Source organism: Chelon labrosus (assembly GCF_963514085.1).
Source record: "Chelon labrosus genome assembly, chromosome: 4".
Taxonomy (NCBI): domain Eukaryota; kingdom Metazoa; phylum Chordata; class Actinopteri; order Mugiliformes; family Mugilidae; genus Chelon; species Chelon labrosus.
In genome coordinates this window covers 18,883,675-18,904,950 of record NC_140340.1, presented here as the reverse complement: position 1 = coordinate 18,904,950, position 21,276 = coordinate 18,883,675, and the positions used below count along the sequence as shown (strand labels likewise).

Sequence of the window (21,276 nt, the reverse complement as noted above, 5' to 3'; positions counted from 1 at the left end):
AGTTCAAGCATGTCCTGCTCAGGGGATTGCAACACGCACAACCCCCCCACCCCCACCCCCGCAACCGACATGAGATTTGATGTCTTTGATTATGGCTGATGTAAATTGTTTTTCACCACTGCACTAGTTCATTTTTAATATTGTTGCAATATTAAATATTATTGTGATATATGTGACGTGTTACATTTTACTTTTAAAGTATGCTGGTGAGGGCAACAGCTTTGTCTGGCAAAGAGGGAATACTCACTTCTTAACGTGCCAACTAATCTGTCCCACAGCAGAGATGTAGTTTAAGAAGCTTTTGACTTGGCAGCCTCTCACTCTGATATTGGTGTCCTTATTTGCATTGACCTCTCATGACTTTAAATTCAGTTTGTCTTTAAACCTTAAATTGGCTGGTTTTAAACTCTGAGACTACTTATGTTTTGTGCATTCAAACACACAACCAAGGTGAATAATTTGTGCATAATGTCAAAAACACACACGGCACTCTTAAAGTGTGCTTTCAACATCAAGTCCACAGAGACCATTTGTCAGGGTAAATACCTGTCTGCTGTTTTCTCTCAGTCTTTTTGTCGGCCTTTTTAATCAAATGTGATCCATATACTCAAGATGAGTCAAGCAGTCAAAAATCAATCTTTAATTTTTAATGAAGCTCAACCAAAGAGACACAGGGATCTGTCTTCTGCATTAAATGCCATATATTAAGAGAAGAATGCATTGGTGAATACGTATCATATAAAATGCCGAACATGGATGAACAATACTGATCAGACAATGTCAAAACTGACCGGCAATGCAACAAACTAAAGTAAACAAAACTGGAGGGATACATCTTTATGTAATATACGTTTTTGCGCCTTCGCTTTGTTGAAAGAGAACATTTCCTTCTGAGCAGGAAAACTGAAAAAAGTCCAATTAAAAGTAAATGTGCAGAATAAATAGTAATTAAACCAAAGCAAAAGATTCAGCTTAAATGAGAAATTTGATGACGCTACAGCATATGTGACCACTTTCATTAATGGTCATATTGTAGTATTATAGGTCTATTTTAATTTCAGCAGAGGACAAGTCTCATTATGTTCTCGTGAGAAATGAACTTAATATTCATTACCAATTCCCTGCTGTGGGACACATTGCAGTTAAATCATGTTGCCTAGCCACACTGATTTGTTCTTACAACATCCTCACAGTTAAGGTTTAATTCCATTTTTAGAAATTTGATCTCATCGCATGAATTACACAATCATAAATTGGATGCTATGCCACACTCTGGTAATGAAAAAATTTTGGGTGATCTATCACACAGGCCGAGTGAAACGGCCTTTGCCTACTTAGTTTCATCTTTGTCCACTGGAGGACACTGTGGTGTTGGTATCCCACTAACCAACACGAGGAAGTGTCTTTAATAAGTAGTGGCTTTTAAAATTGATTGCAGAAATGAAAAATACCAAAGTAATGTCAAGGGTTTTGTAAGGAAATCTATATATAGGCTCAGTAATTAGAAAATGGATTTAGTAGTCTCCACTCAGGGAAACTGTGACAATGAGGAATGATTGCAATCTTTTTTTGACAATAAACATGGGACTAATAGGTATTATCTTGTCATTAACAGCATTTTCTCTGTCCATTGGCGAGCTCTTTATTCCTTGTAAATGAACACAATCACAGCTTTCTCTGTGTTTTCCTGTCTGTCTGAATCCCGACAAGGGGACAGAAGCAGTCATCTGAATTGATCTCAAGTAATTGGAGGCTGAGGGAAGAGAAGTCAGTGGACCATGCAAAACAGATCCAACAGCCGGTACCTGTTTGCAAGTATAAGAACACAAACAACCTGACTACTTCAGGAGAGACGGATCACGGTGTGTCAGACACAAGGTCCACTTCATACCTCTTTATCTTTGACTGCTCTCAGGTGGGAGTATGAACTTCTGCAAGGATGTTTGTATTATTTGATTATCTGGTTTTCAGACGTATATGCATGTGATTTTATTTTATATGCTTTCTTTAATCTCTGCAGGAATGCCATCAGAGGAGTTTGTTCGTGGGATGCTCTATTTGTCCCTCACAGTCGTTGGAGTTCCGGGAAACACTGCTGTAATCGTTGCATTCCTCATTTTGTTCTACCAGGAGAACCGCCTCCTCGCAGCTGATGCCATCGTCCTCCACCTGGCCTGTGCCAACCTGCTGGTGGTGGGCGTGCGCTGCCTCCTGGAGACCCTGGCCTCCTTCCACGTGGCCAATGTCTTTGACGACACAGGGTGCAAAGCTGTGATCTTTGTCTACAGAACTTCTCGCTCCCTCTCAATCTGGCTCACCTTCCTCCTGAGTGCCTACCAGTGCCTCAGCATCGCCCCTCCTGGATCACACTGGGCCTCTGTTCGCACCTTTGTAGCCCACTATTTGGCCGTTTTGTTCCTCTTCCTCTGGATCGTCAACACGTGCATGTCCTCAGCAGCCATAATGTTCTCTTTCAGTACTCAGAATGCTTCTAGTCCGATGAACAACGGCATCAACGTGCAATTCTGCTATGTGCTCTTCCCTTCAAAATTGTCCAAAGAGGCCAACGGGGCAGCCCAAGTGGGCAGAGATGTGGTGCCCATGATCCTCATGACTCTAGCCAGTCTTATCATCCTGGTTTTTCTTTACAAACACAGCCAGCAGGTGAAGGGTCTTCGCAGCAGCAGCAGTGGTGGTGGTGGAAGTGGTGGAGCTGAGCAACGGGCTGCCAAAGCTGTGGTGGCACTTGTTACCTTATATGTGGTCCTCTATGGGGTAGATAATGGGCTGTGGGTGTACACTCTCACTGTGAGGCAAACAATGAGTTCCTCTCTGATATCTGACCTGCGTATATTCTTTTCTTCACTGTATGCAGCACTAAGCCCTCTGGTTATCATCGCATCTAACAGGAAGGTGAACAGCAGGCTGAGGTGTGTAGCACAAGAGAAGCCTGTCCTGGAGAAAGCCACAAGTGTTTCTACTATGTGAGGCGTGCTGGGATGGATGATTGTTCACGGGGCTGCAGGGGAAGAGGCGAAGCTGAGATTAATCCTGTACTGAATTTTCTAAAGTTTGGATCATACATGGGTCATTCCGTCTTTGAAACGTTACTGGGTGTAATCTCTTGTGACAGGAATTACACAAACTCTTCTTTCCTCTCTAGTGCTTTTCATAACAAACTTTCTTATATGTGTTTTTATATGTGTTTTTTAGAAGATAACTGATGGGAATTATTGCGTTACTGCCTGTAATTAAGGATGAATATAGTCATAACAACCCTGTTCCTCAGTAACAAGTTTGTACGAATCTCTGCTGATCTGGCACAATGTTGTTTTCTTAGTTTATTTATTATGTTCCCTCCATCTTAATTGGATGGAAGAATTATAGTCGGCTGATCCGGAGCTCAATGTAGCTGTCAAATGACTTCCAGCTGCCCATTTAGCTCTAATTAAGGCTTTGAATAGCATCTGGGAAATGTCCCGTGGTAATGAGGCAGGTTAATTGTCCCACAGAGAATTGGTTAAAAACCTGATGGGAAAATATATTCTTTAGAGGAGTAATAAGACAGGGATGTTCATAACTCCACAATGAATTAGTAATAATGCTGACAATGTATGTCTGAGGTGTTTGGGTCCACCTGTGAGATGAGAAGACTTTAGGGACACAGAACTACACCTTGAAACAAGCTGTGAAGAGTTTGCTTTGGACATGGCGCTGTGTGTGAGTCATTATGTAATTGCCATGTCTTGGAGAAGCAAGGGCAGAGAGACGGGGTGAGGACATAACAACCTCTGTGAGTGACAGTCCAAAAGACATAAAGTGGGGCTGCCAGCACTCTGTGATCCTGTAATAACTCTAAAGTGCAATCAGTGCTGCTCCATTCAGCTGCTGTCGCAATGCAGGAAAGGTAGAGATGGAAAAGTCCTCTTTCTTGTGCTTGTGCAGAAACTGTTGCATTCAGGTTGACATCAAAGGACATTAGAGGTCATTTCTTTTGTCACAGAGCAACACTCCTTTATTGTATAAGTTGCGACCATTAAAACTCTCAATAATAATTTCAAAGCAAACTCCAGATGACAAATTCCATGTGTCTTACTCTTCAAACCACTGAAATCTGATTGGCACTTTACACAGACTCCGGTGGAATGAAGGATAGAATACATGGATGGTTTCACGAGAGCCTCTGGGAACGTTGGTCAGTGACGCTGTTTCTATTTTCTGTTGGGAAAGAAGCGGCAGATTAGTTAAAATACACAGATACGTGAAAGACAGGTTCCTTTGGAGTGTACGCTCATGTCTCTTTCTATGTGTGAGTGTGTGTGTGTGTGATAGTGTGAATGCAGGGTGTGCCAGACGGGCCTCTCCCTGCACAAGACAGGACCTGTTTTTCACTGTTTTTCATCCTTCTGGAGTCCTTTGAGCTTGATGAATGCAGGGTGGTGTTGAACATGTAGAGACCGCACAAATATTACCCTCTCCTACTGTCTCACTCTTATGCCTTGCACATTTCCTTTCTAAGACTTAATTCTGTGTAAAAAGTAAAAAGTAAAAAAAAAAAAAGCCTGAGGAATGTGATTTTTTTCTTAGTCTAAGCTCAACTCACCTGTTCGACAAGGCAAGATATGTAAAATGCACACACGAGCTGTAGGATAACAATAATACAATAACAATAAAGGAACAGTACCTGAGATTTTCAAATTAAGTAAACTACAAATGTTCTTTCTGTTTCTCTGTTAATTAGACAACATACACAATACAAACCTGTGCAAAAGCCACACGCACAAAAAAAAAAAAAGCTGTCAAGTCGTCCATCCAGAGTGGTCGGTTAAAAATAAAATTGTTGCGTTGCACACACGTCCTGCCACTTCCACCTCTGCTGTGCCTGATGTCAGTGTGTTTACCTGCACCAGGTACAGGGATTTTTGTCCCCCCCGTCCACCAATGGCAAAGCAGCAGCGGGGGTTAAACCTCCCCCTCTTCTGCCTCCCAGCCTGTCCCCACCCAACAGCCTCAAACCGAAGCAACTGCATCTCCTCCCCTGCGTTACACCAAAGTTTGAATTACGGAAACTAAATGCTTACAGAAATTTGTGATTAAATTTGAAGTAACAAACATGAATGAACAATAACTACATTTCATTATTTTGCAAGGATGATTAACCAGTTTCCATCCATTAATCTGCAATAAATTTTATTTTGTGGACAAAACTGCAACTTGGATGATTAATCTCATAGAAATCTCCTGTCTGGTGTGTTTTTCTGTATTTTTTTTTTCCAGTAGGGAAGATTTCAGACTTACTCTAACAGCTCGAAACTTGGGGGCTTATTGCGGTGGTGAAAATGTGTCAGTAATAAACACATCCCGAGATACTTTAAAACCCAAAATTTATGTAAATGACAGACGTAAAAAGCCCTTTTTAAGTGCGCCGATACCGTCTTTGCCTTCCCTTCAAAGGAAGTTTCTTTAGACGTGTTGTTTGGGGGATTTATTCCCTGTTTGAGTGAAGCTGCTGATGGAGAATGACACCAGTGAAAATGGTACTTTTATGTAAATCAACTGTTTTTGGATTTTTTCTTTTTTTTTTTAAGTGCAGACCTCACTGTTAAAAAAAAAAAAAAAAAAAAATCACATCTTAGAAGTGGTTTTAATTCATCTCACGTTTGGTGTGTCCTTCCGAGTAGAAATAAAGAAAATATTTAAACTGTGTGCTTGAAAGTTTACATCAGAGTATCTTGCTGGTGGCCGGAGTTTAACACGATTTTTATTCAGTTTTTTTACACAAGTTACTGAGTAGTGTGACCCATTTCCTTGCATCCACCCAGTTTAACACGGTCGAGTTTGGACTTGCCTGGAATGCTGCGCTGCACCTTAGCAAGGATGACTGTATTCAGGATTCAAGATCACAATTTACACAGCAGAGGCAAAGGTTAGGCCTGCTCTGTCTCGATAAACACTGCAATACTTCTTAATTTATCCCGATTAACACCCATTTTGTGGAGTTGAGGTGGAAGTTTGATTCACATAAAACTGCAGGTTGTGGGGTGAAATGGTTTGGATTTTAATCTACAGTGTTGCAGCAACATATTAAAGGTCTGACATTTGAGATGTAATGGTTATTAGTTTTTTTGTAGGGGGTTAGGTAAGAAGACTGATACCAGGGTTGCTAACAAGCATCTCAATAAATAAAATGTTATATATTGTTTGATCTGTACAAAAAAATAAAATAAAAAGTCAAGTAGACAGTAGAGGAAAAAGAGTGGATTTTTTGGTCAAAACTGAATCTACTAGCAACACTGCCTGATGTTATCTATATGATCTATGACTGAACAGCAGCTCATGTCTGTTTCCAGAGCACCGGTGAGGACAAATGGGGGTGGTGTAAGGCTCAGAGGCCCCGGGGCAGCAGTTTGCTGCAACTCCACCACGCTCAGGTAAGATATGCAGTGATGTGCTGAAACTTGAAAGTTGTCAAGATGTGCTGCTCCTTTTCCCGCACTGAAAGGAAGAGAGGAAGAAGGGAGTAAGGAGTGGAAGAAAAAAACTGCCGGATAGCTGAGTTACAGAGAAAAAGCTGTGGAAATGTTGTCATATAAACTTCTGAGAAATAATTGAATATTAATAGTCCTTTCACCAGAAAGATGGGGGGAACAGCTTGAACCGGCTGAAATGAAAGCCGCAACCTGTCCTGACATGAACTGAAATGTCAGTGTTCTCTCAATATGCAGCACATAATTTGTTACTCTGGGGTGAATTAGTTTTTGTTTTATCTTCATACAGGTAGTCTTACCGAGATCAAAATATCTTCTTTTTCTTAAGTGAAAGAGGGAAATAATGCTGGCTTTGCCGACATGTCAGTTATCAGAGATTTATCCTTTGATGAACCAATCCTGTGGACCCAGGAGATGCTGAATCATGCTGAATCTTGTGTGAAAGTATAAGGCTGGCACCCAGATTTTAATCTGTTAAAATGATTGCAGTTAAAAGATACAGTGGGAGCTCAAACAATCGCTTTGAAAATTGAATTAAACTCCAGGAATAATAGAGATGCCACAAACTACTTGCTCAGTATAATATACCTGAATTCTACGTCACTCAGAACTCAACCCTCAACAGGCTGGATCTTACACAACAATCAACTACCTCCAAAACAACTTGGCCTATTTATGTATACATGGGCGTGGTAGTGGAGGGAAAAGGGGATCTGACTACCCAGGGCCCGAGTAGGGAGAGGGCCCATGAATTTTTTATTTTTTTTTTGCTTGCGCGCTTCGTGCACTGGCATGGATAGGGGCCCACTGACATTAAGAGTGTACAGGACCCAGAATTTGGTGCTACGCCCCTGGTTGTATATATGAACAGTCTAATGCTAGGATTGTTTAAAATCAGGAAGAACGATAAGAGAGGCATATGATCAGTCCAAACTCTTTGTACAACAACAGAAACATTCAACCAGGGCCATAAAGAGTTATCTTAAGCAACTAGAAGGACAAGGAGTCCAGTAACAGTCAATGTGACCCCCATAAATCTATAATCACAACATCATGGAGTCAGTCTGGGATCACATGATGAGACAGAAGACAACAAGTCAAACTAAAGCCACACGAGAACTGTGGAAAGTTCTGGGAATAACCTTGCTGCTGTTTTAAAGGCAAACCGGGGGAACGTGTGGGAACCTGGAATGTGTGAAGACACTTTCTGATCACTGCCCTTTGTATTTGGTTGATTATTTAATGAAAACTCTTTGTGCGGTTGTTTTGAAAGCATCCGCACTGAGTTTTTCCCCATTAAATCAAGATGTCAGGAATGTTTGTTAATTTCCTGAACCTTCAGGTCTTTTAGAGAAAGATGACAGCCGACTGACAGATGTAACTCGATACCATTAAGTCTGTTTAAAGGTCTGTGAAAAGAAATGATTAAAATCCTTTTGTGGCTCCAGAGGGATCTGATAAAGTCTGACAAAGTAATCTTGAGAATAAAAAATTAATTGGATGAGTTAAAAACACATGATCTTACTAGACTTCCTAAGTTAGCTTTCTACTAGCTTCTTCTAGCATTACGCTGCCTTCAGATGGGGTTGGATTTACTGTGTCCACCACATGAATGAGTCTTGTGATATTTCATTCATTATTCTATTCATTCATTCATTTTCTGTAACCGCTTGTCCTCTGGAGGGACGCAGGGGGGGCTGGAGCCTATCCCAGCTGTCATTAGGAAAGAGGCGCGGTATACCCTGGACAGGTCGCCAGTCTATTGCAGGGCTAACACAGAGAGACAGACAACCATTCACACTTACACTCACAGTTACGGCCAATTTAGAATCCTTGTGATATTTGTAACTGAAAATATTTGTTAAGGTCCAAGATAGTAGCCCGGAAACCAGACTACCTTCCCCGCCTACATATTTTTTGTGGCAGAAAGTTGTTCTGAAGTCTCTCCGTTGAGAAATGATTACGCTCCAGCAAAGATCTGCCCGGCCAGGCTGGCTGGCCTTAATGTGGTGGTGGTGATTGCTGATTGGTTGGAGGACTATCCAATTGGGTGCAGATGTTTGTTTGTTTTTTTTTCCCACCCGATAATGTAAACGCATCACAATCCACAATTTGTAGAAGACATCAGTAGAATTACAGAGTCAATACAGCGAAGATTGCGAGTTGAAAGACTGAAACTCGGAAAAGACTGGAACAAAGTTTAGGAACAGATCAAAATTAAACCTTCGCCAGCGATGGAAATGACCCAAAGCATCGACCTTATCAATCAAACTCGAAGGATATAATTTCATGGTCTGAGCTTTTATGGCTGCTTCTGAAAAAAGGCTCAGTTTTTCTTTGTGGATTATGGAGCAGATGATGGCGAAAGCAGGATGAATTTAGAAGTATGTCGATAAACGTTGTACATAGTAATTCCTCCGATCTCAGCGGCCAGACCTTCACACTGCAACCAAAGCTTTTAACACTGACAAGAACGGCAAGGCCTCAGAATGGCCAAACCATTCACTACATTCAAACACCATCGAGCATTTTGCCAGCTGAAAAGGAGGCTGAAAGCTCCACAATAAACATCAATTTAAGACACCGGCTCTGAAGGCTTGGAAAAGCATTTCCAAAGAATGTGCTTGACGTTACATGTCACTGGGTCGTCAGTGCACCGAAAGGGTAGTGCAGCAAATATATCACTCTTGTATTTTGATTGACATTCATCTGCTAGCTTACTTTTACACGTCTGGAGAAGGGGGGCATTAAAATGGCGTGCTGCATGAAATGTATAAATTAAGTTAAATAAAAACTAAAAGTTAGTTTACATGCCTAACAGGTACGGTGTTTTACTTGGGTGTTAAAATTCGTCTAGAGGGCGCAGTGAATTTCTTGTTTTTGTATTTTATTTTGGGTAGGCTGGGAGCTCTTACTTGATCACTGCGTGCATATCAGTGCATGTTGGGGAAAAGTAATATAAGTACTTGTGAAATCACTTTGAAATAAGATGAAACGCTAAAAGAACACTTGGCAAATATGCTCGTTTGCTTTCTTGCGGATAATCAGATGAGAACATTGTCACAACTCTCTCGTCAGCAGCAGCTTAGCAAGAAGACTTGAAATAGGGCATAGCAGATAGCCTGGTCCTGTCAAATCACTTTCAAATCACAATTTCACTAAATTGTTTTCACCAATTGCGTTTTTTCTTCTCTGTAATGATCCACATCCAGTCACAAGTGAAAAACGACCGCTTGAACTTCAGTTGTTGTTCCGATTGCACCAACAAAATTAAGTATGATAATTCATTTACTGAACAGAAACGATGAGAGCAGAGCTACTCTCTCATCTTGCTCTGAGTAAAAAAGTAAACAGGTAAGCATCTTAACTGGTAGTTACCAAATTACAAAGTAATTATCTGTATTTTCATGATTTACTGATATAAAATTGGTCGTAAATCAACCACCGGAGCCAAGAGAGACCTTTCAACAAAGAGGAACATAACCTTTTTCATGTTAAATTTACACTGTAGCAAGAACTAGGATCTTGCCCTTTATCATTCTCATCTTTCTCCCTAAATGCCACAAAGGTGGAATTTTCCACTAGCTACTTCCCTGTGCTCGCTGTGGAATGCAGACAAGATGGAGCAAGCCTGCAGAGCTCGACATCGCAGCAATAACAGTATGTTGAGGTGCTTGGCTTGTGCACATCATGCCCACCTCCTTAATACTCCCTTCAGGGGGTTTGTTAAGCTATTACTCTAAAGTGCGGCTCTGTCCTGCAGTGTTGGTAGTTGCCACTGTTGCTGCTGATTGCTGTGAGGCTCCTGCAGAGGGTTTGTTTTAGCACCAGCTATCTCAGCGTTACCTGATTTAGTTTTTCTTTCCACAAACCAGTTCACAAAGTCTAAATGTTGTTAACATTTATTTCCTATAAGTTCACTGAGCGAGTCCAGTGCATCATTCAATATTTTTGTCCATCTAAGAGTAACTCTCCCAAAAGCCCTAAAAGCAGCAGGATGTTTTTAACACAACTCTAAATTCAAAGCTGCTGGAGACATTTACGATTGCTCTATTAAACAGCCTTAGATTGCTATCTGTGCCTCAGAGCAACAGACCTTGTAAAGTTATACAACACGGGGCATGTGCTGACATAACAGCCGCACGTACCATATCTCATCTCGCCACTATCAGTCTTCACGCAGCTGAAGGACGTGCGGAATAATGTGTGTAAGAAATTATCTGACAAATTTGGCCTTTTGGGAATCTAGCAGCAGGAAGTCTAAGAGTATTTACTGTATATACATTTACATAGGGTTTAAATATTTCACACAATCCTGCATGTATTGTATAGCAGCAGACAAATTGGCCAGAGTGGGGAGAGGCTGGCATTGGATGATAAGGAGCATTAATTCCAATGATGTGACAAAAAAATGAGCCTCCTTGTGCTTTTTTCTTGAACAAGTGGTGTCACTCCACCCACTTAAAACTGAATAATAGATCTGATGGATTGTCTGTGTATCACACAGCTGCAGTCAGAGTAATTACAAAAGACACGAGTGAAACGCAACCGTTTCAGAGTTTATACAAGCTGAGAGTATCACAGTATCAGTCTAGGTCAGCGAGAACAGCCTCGTTAATAAAAGGCCCACTCTCTGATTTTGTTGTGGCCGTCTCTTTGTGTTTTCCATCCCCGCCTAACTCCAACCAGCTGAGTTTTGATGTTTGTGTTAAAAGAAAATAGGTGCACGCTCACGGCACATTTTGCTATTTGGTGCTACAAAATCAGGTAGTCAACTCTTGAGCACTTGCAAATGGGGGAAGAGAGAGAGAGTGCCCCCTGTTGATTTCCTTAAGGTGTTACAAATAAAGGGGTAATTTTCTTCCCCCCCCCCCCCCCCCCCCCCCCCGTTTACAATATAACAAACGGCCGCAGTGAAACTGATGGTTAATGCAGCAAAGGTTATTTGACTGAACACGAGGCAGAGCCCTTCACATGTAAACCAAAAGCTGCAGTAAAACATTCTGTGAGTTACAAACACAAGGTACTTGAACTGCCTTATATGCACATGAGATTTACAGCAAGTCACACGTTCAGCTCCCATGCCGGCATGCTGGCGATCAATCTTACTCCCTTTATGCATCTTGACAAACAGCATGGATACCTTATTTATATACAGTAATAGACAAGGAAAAAACTGATTAACCTCAGCAACCTTAATTTGGATGAATGTCTGGGAGGAGCTGTTGGCACCCACTTAGGTATATGTATTTTTCCTGGCTAAGTTTATATATATGGACATGTGTTCTTGCCGCAAATGAAGGTGAACACGGAACGCTGAATTTTCAACAGACACTCGTTTGAATCAAGGCGAGAGCCTTTCTGTACGGAATTTGCATGCTCTCGCTGTGCGTGGGTGAGTTTTCCTCCCACAGTCCAAAGACATTCCTGTTAGGTTAATTGGTGATGCTAAATTGGCTGCTGGTGTGGAAGTGACTGCAAACAGCTGTTTTGTCTCTTTGTGAGGGACTGGTGATCTGTCAGTGTGTGGACCCTCAAACCATCTTGCCCAAAACCAGCTGGAACAGGCTCAACCCCCCCATGCCACCCCCAACAGGAAAAAGTGCATATAGATGAAGGAATACATAATGATTTAGGAATAAGCTGGTATAGTCGTATAGTGGTGCAAATTTCCAAACTGATTTGTAAGTAATCCACGCATCCATCCATTATCTATTGCCCCTCATCCTGTAGAGGGCAGCGAGGAGCTACAGCTTGCCCCAGCTGGCATCAGGCAAGAGGTGGGGTGTACCCTGGACAGTCTATCACAGGGCTAATAAAAACAAAAGCAAACATTTACACTCATGAGCACTCACCACACACCAATTAATCTAACATGCAAGCCTTTGGACTACTAGAAAACCCAGGCAGACACAAGGAGGACATGTAAGCTCCAAACAGCACAACTCGAGCCATCCAGAAGGTTCAAACCCAGAGCGGTTTTGCTGTGAGGCAACAGTGCTAACCATTATACCAAGAAATTGAACGTTTGGCACAACTAGAGGTCTGTGGGCCTGGGGCAGTTGCCCCCTTTGCCCCTTTTACACATTTACAGTTACAGCCGATTTTAGAAGTTAATGTTTTCACTTGCACATATACGAAAGCCATATATTCACAACGATAGGCAGCACCAAAAAGCAGCTCTAAATTTAATAGCTCCACTTCTCACATTTGTGACATCTTGAAACTTTTGCAGAAGTCTGACAGAGTGGTTTGAAGTGTTGCTACTTACACAACTTTCACTCTCCTTAACATATACAAAGCCGTTTAAGCTTTTCTGAGAATTCTTACATATTAACTGTGGCGCCGTCAAAAGTCCAGACGTTTTTTTAACAGGCAGTTTCAGACCAGCCCTGGTCCCGACTGCGCTCCTAATTGCTCCACCTCACCAAACAAATGCTAGAATTCTTCCAATAAAGATTTTTTGTTCAGCCTTGTCATCGTCATACTTCGGTAACAATCGAGTAACAATATTATGTAAGCAAAAAGAGAGAGAGGAAAAAAAAAACATGATCAGACCGGCCACATAAGAAGCTTATATTAATAAGGCTGGAGAAGAGCTGTTTGAGCATTTGCACTTCAAAAGTGAACAACAGCGATGACTGCGTCGGCTAATCATTTTTACATATTTACATATGTGTTGTCATCATGCAGTATAATGCCTGCTTCAAAACCAGCAGTATAAATATGGATTACACCATTTTTTAAACAGGACTGCATTTGTGCCATATCACACATTTACACATTTGTAAAGGCAGCAACACTTAAAAAAATAAATAAATCCTGCAGCGCAAATTTGTGGCTCCATTCATGATCATAAAGATATTTTAAGTAAGCAGGCAGCCGAGGCCACTGGTTTTCTCTAGTGTCACAGGTTTTGTCGGAGTCTCAATGCACTGAATAATGTATTGACTCATTTGTCTGGAGGAGAGCCACAGTAAGCCAGACGATCAATGGCACAGCAGCAGTGTCAGATTAGCCTTTATAGAACTGCCAGTTTTTTTCCCCCCAGCACAGTCTTGTTCATCCCAGCACTGGGAAACTATTCTGATTCTAATTTCTTATTCTGTGTCCTGGAAGAGAGTTGAGGGCAGACAAGAGTGTTCATTTTGGAAAGAGGTATATGATCCAGATAAATAGCATGCAGTCCAATTTGTAGTGTTGGTGTTTGTTTTTGAGAACTGATTCTTCCGCATCGAGGCAGCATATCTGAAAAACTAAATACAGCATGATGCTCATTTTTCCAAAGAGAAGATAACCTATCCATCGATGTAAATCAATAAACCTAGAAATAATTGTTAACAGGTCGGTGTGTACATCTAGCAGCAATCTTTGTCTCTATTTTAAACGGTCATGCTTCTAGGTGTCGTGCAACAGCAGCAAGTTGAAGCATGACCTGTCGTCTACAGTGCATCCACTCCACCACAGCCTCTCCTGAACCTTCACAGCACACATAACACCTGGCCCATTTATGCGGACGGTGTGAGAGCCTTTCATCGCAACCTCTCCACCTTCACTCTATCCCCCTGTGGTCCTTCAGGATACACTCATTAACAGCAGAGGGCATTGGACACATCACCTCATCACCTCCCTACAGAACCGAGGGCCTCCACCTGACCTTGGAAAACGTCCAAGCCAGCAGCACGTCAGACCTCAGGAGGGGAGAAAGGTTCAGGTTACGAGATGAAGGTCAGCGTGCTGCAGCCTCGGTGCATGCTGAAGAGCTCTGCTACTTCAGACACAGGTGGAGTTTTCAAGGTTTCTCTCTTTCTATTATTTATGGGAAAGCCGCCGAATATACAACATTTTGACACCTTGTTTAAACATTTCTTTCTTTTCAATTAAAATGTTCAGAGCACAGGTCAGGCTTCAGTTACAGCCCACATTCATAATTCATGGCCTGTTAATGAGATACCGTCAGAAATGTGATGTGACATGGAGTCATTGTGTTGCTTTACTTTTAAAACTCCATCTGGAAGCTGGAGCAGACATCTGAGCAAGATTCACATCATGAAGCGAGACCAGCACTCACAGAGACTTTCATCTTAAAACACCACCCCACTTTATCGATACAGAGTAGGAGGAGGCAGAAACAGAAAAGTCCATTAATAAGGAAGATGGAGTCTAATGTGAAATCGACCAGTAGGTCTTTTAATGATTACTAGCTGTACATTGATCAAGCACTCACACAAGATAGGAACAAAGAATGCTTTGAGGGGGACAAACGCTCTGCTGCTGCTTTAGAAATCAGTCATCAAACCTTTGAGTCCCATATATCCGTTTCTGAAATAATATATAAGGGTCTACTTCACATATTCCATGTATTTTTTTTTAATTATTATTATTATTATTATTTTCAGAAACTGAATTTTTAATCCCCCAGCAAACATCTTTATAGATAAACTTAGATTTAGTTGATGGTCACAAATTGTACTTAAAACTCCAATCATTATGTTATTTATTTTACTTTAGCAAACTAGTTCTTTCTGCTCTAAAATGTATTGATTGTTTTGGCATTTTTCTCAGAAGAATCTCAGTGCATTGAATTTATTTTTCAACATCAGGCTAGTGGGTTGTGCAGTAGTTGGGTTCGTAACATTATACCTGGATATTTCTCAGTGGGCTCTCTCTGTATTTCTTGTTTATATTATTATTATTATTATTATTTATTTTACATCCAATTTTACATTTGTAAAAGGTTTGTCAGAGTCCAAAAATTGAGGGTGCTATTGGCAGTTTTTATTCCAGTGAATACAGCTGTGGTTTAACGTTAGCATATTAGCACCGTGAATGTGAGCATATTGGCACACTAATAATTGAGTTCAAAACATAGCTTAATTGATAGAGCTGCTCGTATGACTACAGAAGGCAGAATACTGTAGATGTACTAAATGTACCATAAGCTACTAGTCAAACACAAAATTGAAGGCAATTCGCCAACTATCAAATAAGGCACAAAAGGGCCAAAAGTAGGTGGAGAACAAAAACAGAGCATTAAAGGGGAACTACCGTTTTACAACCTGGACCTTATTTCTGGCATAAAATATGACCGTTTACTCACCTATATAACTTTTGTGTCATTTGGAGTAATTCGGACGATATTTAGATCCATGTATATCCATATAGTGGGAGTGCCTGGGGCACCGCCATGCAGCCTCTAAATAACGTATTATCTGTCGTGAAACTCGTTCATTTCACCAATATTTTGTTATGATACGCTAGTGCTATTCACCGTTGAGTCTGGAGTTACCTGTTATCTATTTGCGGACGTACAGCGGTTTGTTGTTCTTTGGCCAGCTGTTCCTCTCTCTGCCTCCACATCCTCCTTTCAACAAGCTCCTCATCCATATACTCTGGCTCAAAATGGTATGGACATCCATCATAAACAAAGTCGTCGTCCACAACCTCAGAATCGGAAAAATATTCAACCATGTTGCAAAAAACTAGCAGTAGCAAATTACAGGTAAACCAGCAGTGCGGGGTGCGTGCGGCGCTCAGAGATGACATCATCCAGGTCAGAGGTCTGTAGGTCAATCTACAGACCTCTGACCTGGATGATGATAACAGGTAACTCTGGACTCAACGGGGAATAGCACTAGCGTATCATAACAAAATATTGGTGACATGAACAAGTTTTGCGGCAGATAATGCGTTATTTAGAGGCTGCGTTGCGGTGCCCCAGTCACTCCCACTATATGGATATAGGTGGATCTAAATATCGTCCGAATCACTCCAAATGACACCAAAGTTATATGGGTGAGTAAACGAACGTGTTTTATGCCAGAAATAAGGTCCAGGTTGTAAAAAACGGTAATTCCCCTTTAAGAGAAGCGCCTGGAAGCGTGACTTCAAAGTAATGCGTTGTCGGATCTTCTGGATATGTAAATATGTTGATATCATATTCTCTGTACCACCTTGTAAACACAACGGTGATAATATGCCATATTGTGTATACAGCTCGTTACACACCTTTAACTGAAGAACAATAACCATATCGGTGTTATCTATGCTGGATTTAGCACCCGTGTCTGCTCAGGCACAAGTCTGTACCATTGCAGTTGGGATGAAAATTCAGCCAGCTCTCTCGCCCACTGCTGCTGAGGCTGATTGAGAAAGGCACAAATGCAGCTATAGTCCGACCAATAACTACATCTACAGCTTCAACCACCCCCGCCTCGGGCAGAGCGGCCGAACTCTGAGCCAATAGCTGCACGCTGTCAGAGCTCAGCCTTTTAAAACGAATAATGATCTATAATCACATGATCTCTACTTTCTGCAACCTTCCCCCTACACCGGCAGTGTATTACAGTACAAGTGGACTGATCCTAAACATCAACTGTTCATATATACTAAGGGAAATTCGGAACCTAACATTATCGTCAGAAAAAGCATAACAGTCTGAGACGCAACCATACTTCAGTGCAAAAAGGGCAAATTTCACCCCCAAGGAAAAATTAATTTCCACTCAGTGTCTTTAACATTAAAGTTTTTTTCATTAAATTTTAGGGTTCAGCACAGAGATGGCAGCTATTGATTTAAACACGAGTCTACCGGATTCCACTACCTGCCAGCGTGTCCTTACTTCTGACCTCTGAATTTGTTGTCGTTCGATTGCTGAAACGTTATTATTTTTTGAAATAAAAAATCACTGTTTGAAAAGAAGGCGAGCGGCAGGAAAACAACCTGGAAAAATTGAAATCATTTTGTGATTTTTCTCCAGGTAAAGACATGCCAGGAGGAGGAGGAGGATACAGACGGTGTGGTGTGTGTCTTTGTTGATATGCTGCACAGATTTAAGGAGGCTACGGGAGACTTATGGGATACTTGCATTAAACTCAAATGGATGACATTGCGTGAAGGAATTTAAAGATAGTTTCACAAACACCAAAGCCAAGCACAATCCTGCTGTTTTACTGTATTAACTTCCCGCACTATGAAACACAAAAAGGTCAAAATCTGCTAAGAGAGCATAATGGATTGCAGAACAGCACAATAGTGACACCTGACAAATTTAAATGTATATTCTCCAGTCTGTCTGCAATATGTCACATTTGCAAAACATTACATCGTTTAGCGTCGTCCCTCCCTGAGAAAAACATGCTGTTCCTTGCTACAGTGCATTATGAAAGGTTGCAAATGGGCTAATTTGCAGCTTTGACAGCACCAGCCTCAGCAAAAGGCAGGAGGTAATAGGTTTTGAGGTGCCGCTTCAGCGACTGCTGTGATAGGAACGACGTGGCTGAAAGCAGGCATAGGTCAGGCTTCTCTAGAAACTCTGACAAATTAAAAACAGAAAACCTTTGACATTTATCATGCTAGGAGTCTGCAAAGGTCATTGCCTGTACTTGCTGCTTTCATTTTCCTTCCCCGTCCCCTCTGGACATGCTTTGCTGTGATTGCCTATTGCCTGCTGGAGCTGCAGCAGGGGGAATGAGGAGCTGTGATTTGAGAGAAATACTCGCCCAGTGAGAGACATTTCTCATACAAGAAGCAGTTATATGAAGTAACTATAAATGGGGAAAAAAAATAATCTCTGTTGCCGCGCCTCTCCTTTTTCCTCTTATTTATTCACCTCAGCATACCAGTTGTTAACGGGCCTATCATGATGATTAGTGATCACATCAGTTTCATCAGGATGCTATTTAGAAATAAACTGCTGTTGTGTAAAGAACAACCACAGGCATGTAATAACACACGAGAATTCATTTCTGATTTCCTCGCAATACATCATTCCACACCATAAACACTCAAAAACTTGTAATCCCGCTGGACCATGACCGCCTCATTTAAATGTTAATACAATTCCCATCATTCGTAATTTAATGTGCTCCCTGGCATTTCCCGTTCATCTCGGTAATGCTATCTTATGTGACAAGCCAATTTACGGCCAGAGTTGACCAAATTGCTTCAGCATTGTAACGCTAACGCCATAATAAATCCTTGACATACTGTTCCTCCTCAGGTAATAAAAGAAAATAATAGAAAGTTACACACGTTCTCCTGTGAAATCCATTCTCATTGATTTCCCCGGCACTAAAAAAACACAGCGAGATTCTGCCTTCAAGTCGGACGCGATGCAGCTGGAGAAACATTACATGTGAGGAATGTGGCAGAGGCTGCCCTTTTTGCCCTTTTGTTGCCAGAGGTGGCATCAGTGGGTTCTGAAAGCAGTGTGAGCGATGACACAAGCAGTGCTAGAAAGACGAATCAGACAGATTATAGCTCTGAAGACAGAGGAGAGAGAGTGGGGCCAGGCTTAATGCTGCTAGGTGTCATCTTGTGTGACCTTTCAGGGAATTACCACTGTGCATGACCCAGAGCATGCCTCCTTGTTACGGAGACAGTCTGGGGCTTCTGTTGCTGTCCCCCCCTTGTCCTCTATCCTTCCTCCGCCATACATCATGTCCTAACTCTGCCGCCTGATGCCCGGCCACCATTCCAATTGACCTGATCGCGGCCAATAACTCCGATAATCCCTCACTTCTCATTAGCTCTCTCCCACAACTTCAAGTGAATATGTGAATTCTACAGGCTTCCTCTGTGTCTGCGACGTAGCTTAACCTTTGATAATATGTCGGCACGACTTAGCAGAGAAAACCGGGGATTAGTCGACTCATGGAAGCTATTGTGGGAGAAGGGCAGCATCAGAAGTTGATCTGAGTTTAGGTGGTGGAATATGAATGTGGATTCTTCCGATGCACGGACATTCAAAGCTTAAAATCCTATGATTAAGACATGTAATCCTACGTTAATTGTGGCACTGCAGTATATGTTGAAACAGTGATGACTCACTGTGACATACCTGCTATTTCCAACTGTGCATATCAAATTTGCTTTAAAGGATAAATCCGGTGTTATACTTTTATTTTCTGTGACAACAAATCCTATGAAAAGACAGGGACGTATCTGACTCTTAATGTTTTCCAGCTTCAGTACTGTATTTAAGGTACCAAACCTGTCACTTTATATTAGGTCTTAGTGCTGAATTTACTTAAACAAAGGCTCAGTTATTTTTGGAAACAACTGAGCTTAGCAGCTTTTAGTAAATGTTATTCGAACTTGAGTAAACATTTCCACTGTGGATTAATGCTCATTTAGAGCTGTTGTATTTAGGGGAATGAGAACAGCGATCGGCCCTTTCTGCTTCACTGAAATGAAGCAAAATGTCACCCAGCGCATGGGTTGCCGCACTGTTGAGCTTGTAGTTTCTGGCACTGAAGAAGAACAATAAAACCACTGTGAACCTTCTACTTTAAGGCATCTTTTCAGTGCACCGTTTTGGGAAATGTGCTTATTTGCTTTCAGAGCTAGATGAGGCGATCAATACCTCTTTCATGTCAGCGCGGTGAACGTGGCGCCACTGCAAGCAGCCGGTCAGTTGAGCTTAGGACAAAGATTGAACGGCTAGCATAGATGTGCCTAAATCAGCCTAAACTCTAAAGCTACAATCATGGTTCTGGATCTACGCCTTAGCTCTGAACCCTACACTGTAGCCTGATGTGCACCTTCCCAGAAACACAGACCCATGCACAGACTGCAACAGCTGTGCATGGGTCTGAAATGCATTTTCTCATCCATATCTCTCACCCAGATGTTTTTTGTCTGAACACAAAGATAGCGTGCCAGCCACGATTCCTGAAATGATGCAGAGTATGAATGTTCACAATTCTGTAGGCCAACGGAGTAGACACTGTGTGGATCAACTGCTGGAATATAAACCAATATGTTACATGTTACATCTCATTAGTTTAATCTCTAAAACCGTTTTGGATTTTGTTGCATTTAGGACACATGCTAAGCTAAGCTAACCAGCTAATGGCTCCACCTAAATATTTACTGCACGTTGGTGTATTTCTTTAAAGAGAGGTAATAAATCAGAATGATGTGCACATAAAAATAGATGGAAAATCTTGTTGGCTTTTTTTTTTTCTCCGCCCGGAACAGCAAATCCTGAACAAAACTAGGGAGAACTTGGATGGAGTAGAGGGGGGGCTTTTCTAATAATATGCCCCACAGAGCAAGGCTATGACAAAACCAGCTTGAAAGGCAGCCAAACACTAACAACGAGTTCACAGGAAGCCACTGTCACAGGCAAAAATAAAATCACTCAGCTTGCAAAGAACGAAGTGCAATTACTTCCAAGGTCCTAATTAAAATAAATTAAGCCAAGACTGAGACAGAGGGAAAAGACACAGAGGCAATGGAGTTACAAAGTTAAATTGACATTTTACTTGAAATAACGTCTGTAGGGTGGCTTCAATTCCATGAAAAATATCTTTGATGACATCCACCATAAATCCATTCTTCTTTCACTCAACATGTTTCTCCCTGAAGAGGGTTTTCATATATTTATGACAGCACAGTGTCTATGTTTTCCTCTCCCTCCACATCCCTGTCTGTATTTGATGTGCTCCACAATCCAGCCTGTGGACATAGTGTGTTTTGAGAGACAGATGAGAGGAAATGATTCATTCATCAGACAAGGCCCAGAGATACAAATCCCAGCTGACCCGCTGATCAGATGTTTGATATTGCAGCTTTTCCTCAGGGCGGGTGCCGGACTACGCTTATTAGGGCTTTCAGCTGAGCATGATGCACGGGTCATCATCTCTCCCGTAGTGCCTGTGTGTGACAGCAAACACAAGCTGGCCTCCCCTATGAAAATGTGCACATTGCAACACCTAATTCAAACGTCAAACCAGATAAGGAACTGCAGGGATGATAGTGTGATATGACGGCTGGACAGGCC

At 41.7% G+C, this 21,276-nt stretch overlaps 1 protein-coding gene across 1 annotated transcript; it reads left to right on the top strand.

Annotated features, from left to right (window-relative positions):
- The first annotated feature begins 742 nt into the window (after nt 1-742).
- On the top strand, nt 743-4,004 carry ora2 (olfactory receptor class A related 2). The gene has a single exon (XM_084542060.1). The coding sequence runs from the start codon at nt 1,978-1,980 to the stop codon at nt 2,986-2,988; it is 1,011 nt and encodes a 336-aa protein (XP_084398186.1). The 5' UTR covers nt 743-1,977; the 3' UTR covers nt 2,989-4,004.
- Nucleotides 4,005-21,276: the final 17,272 nt, after the last annotated feature.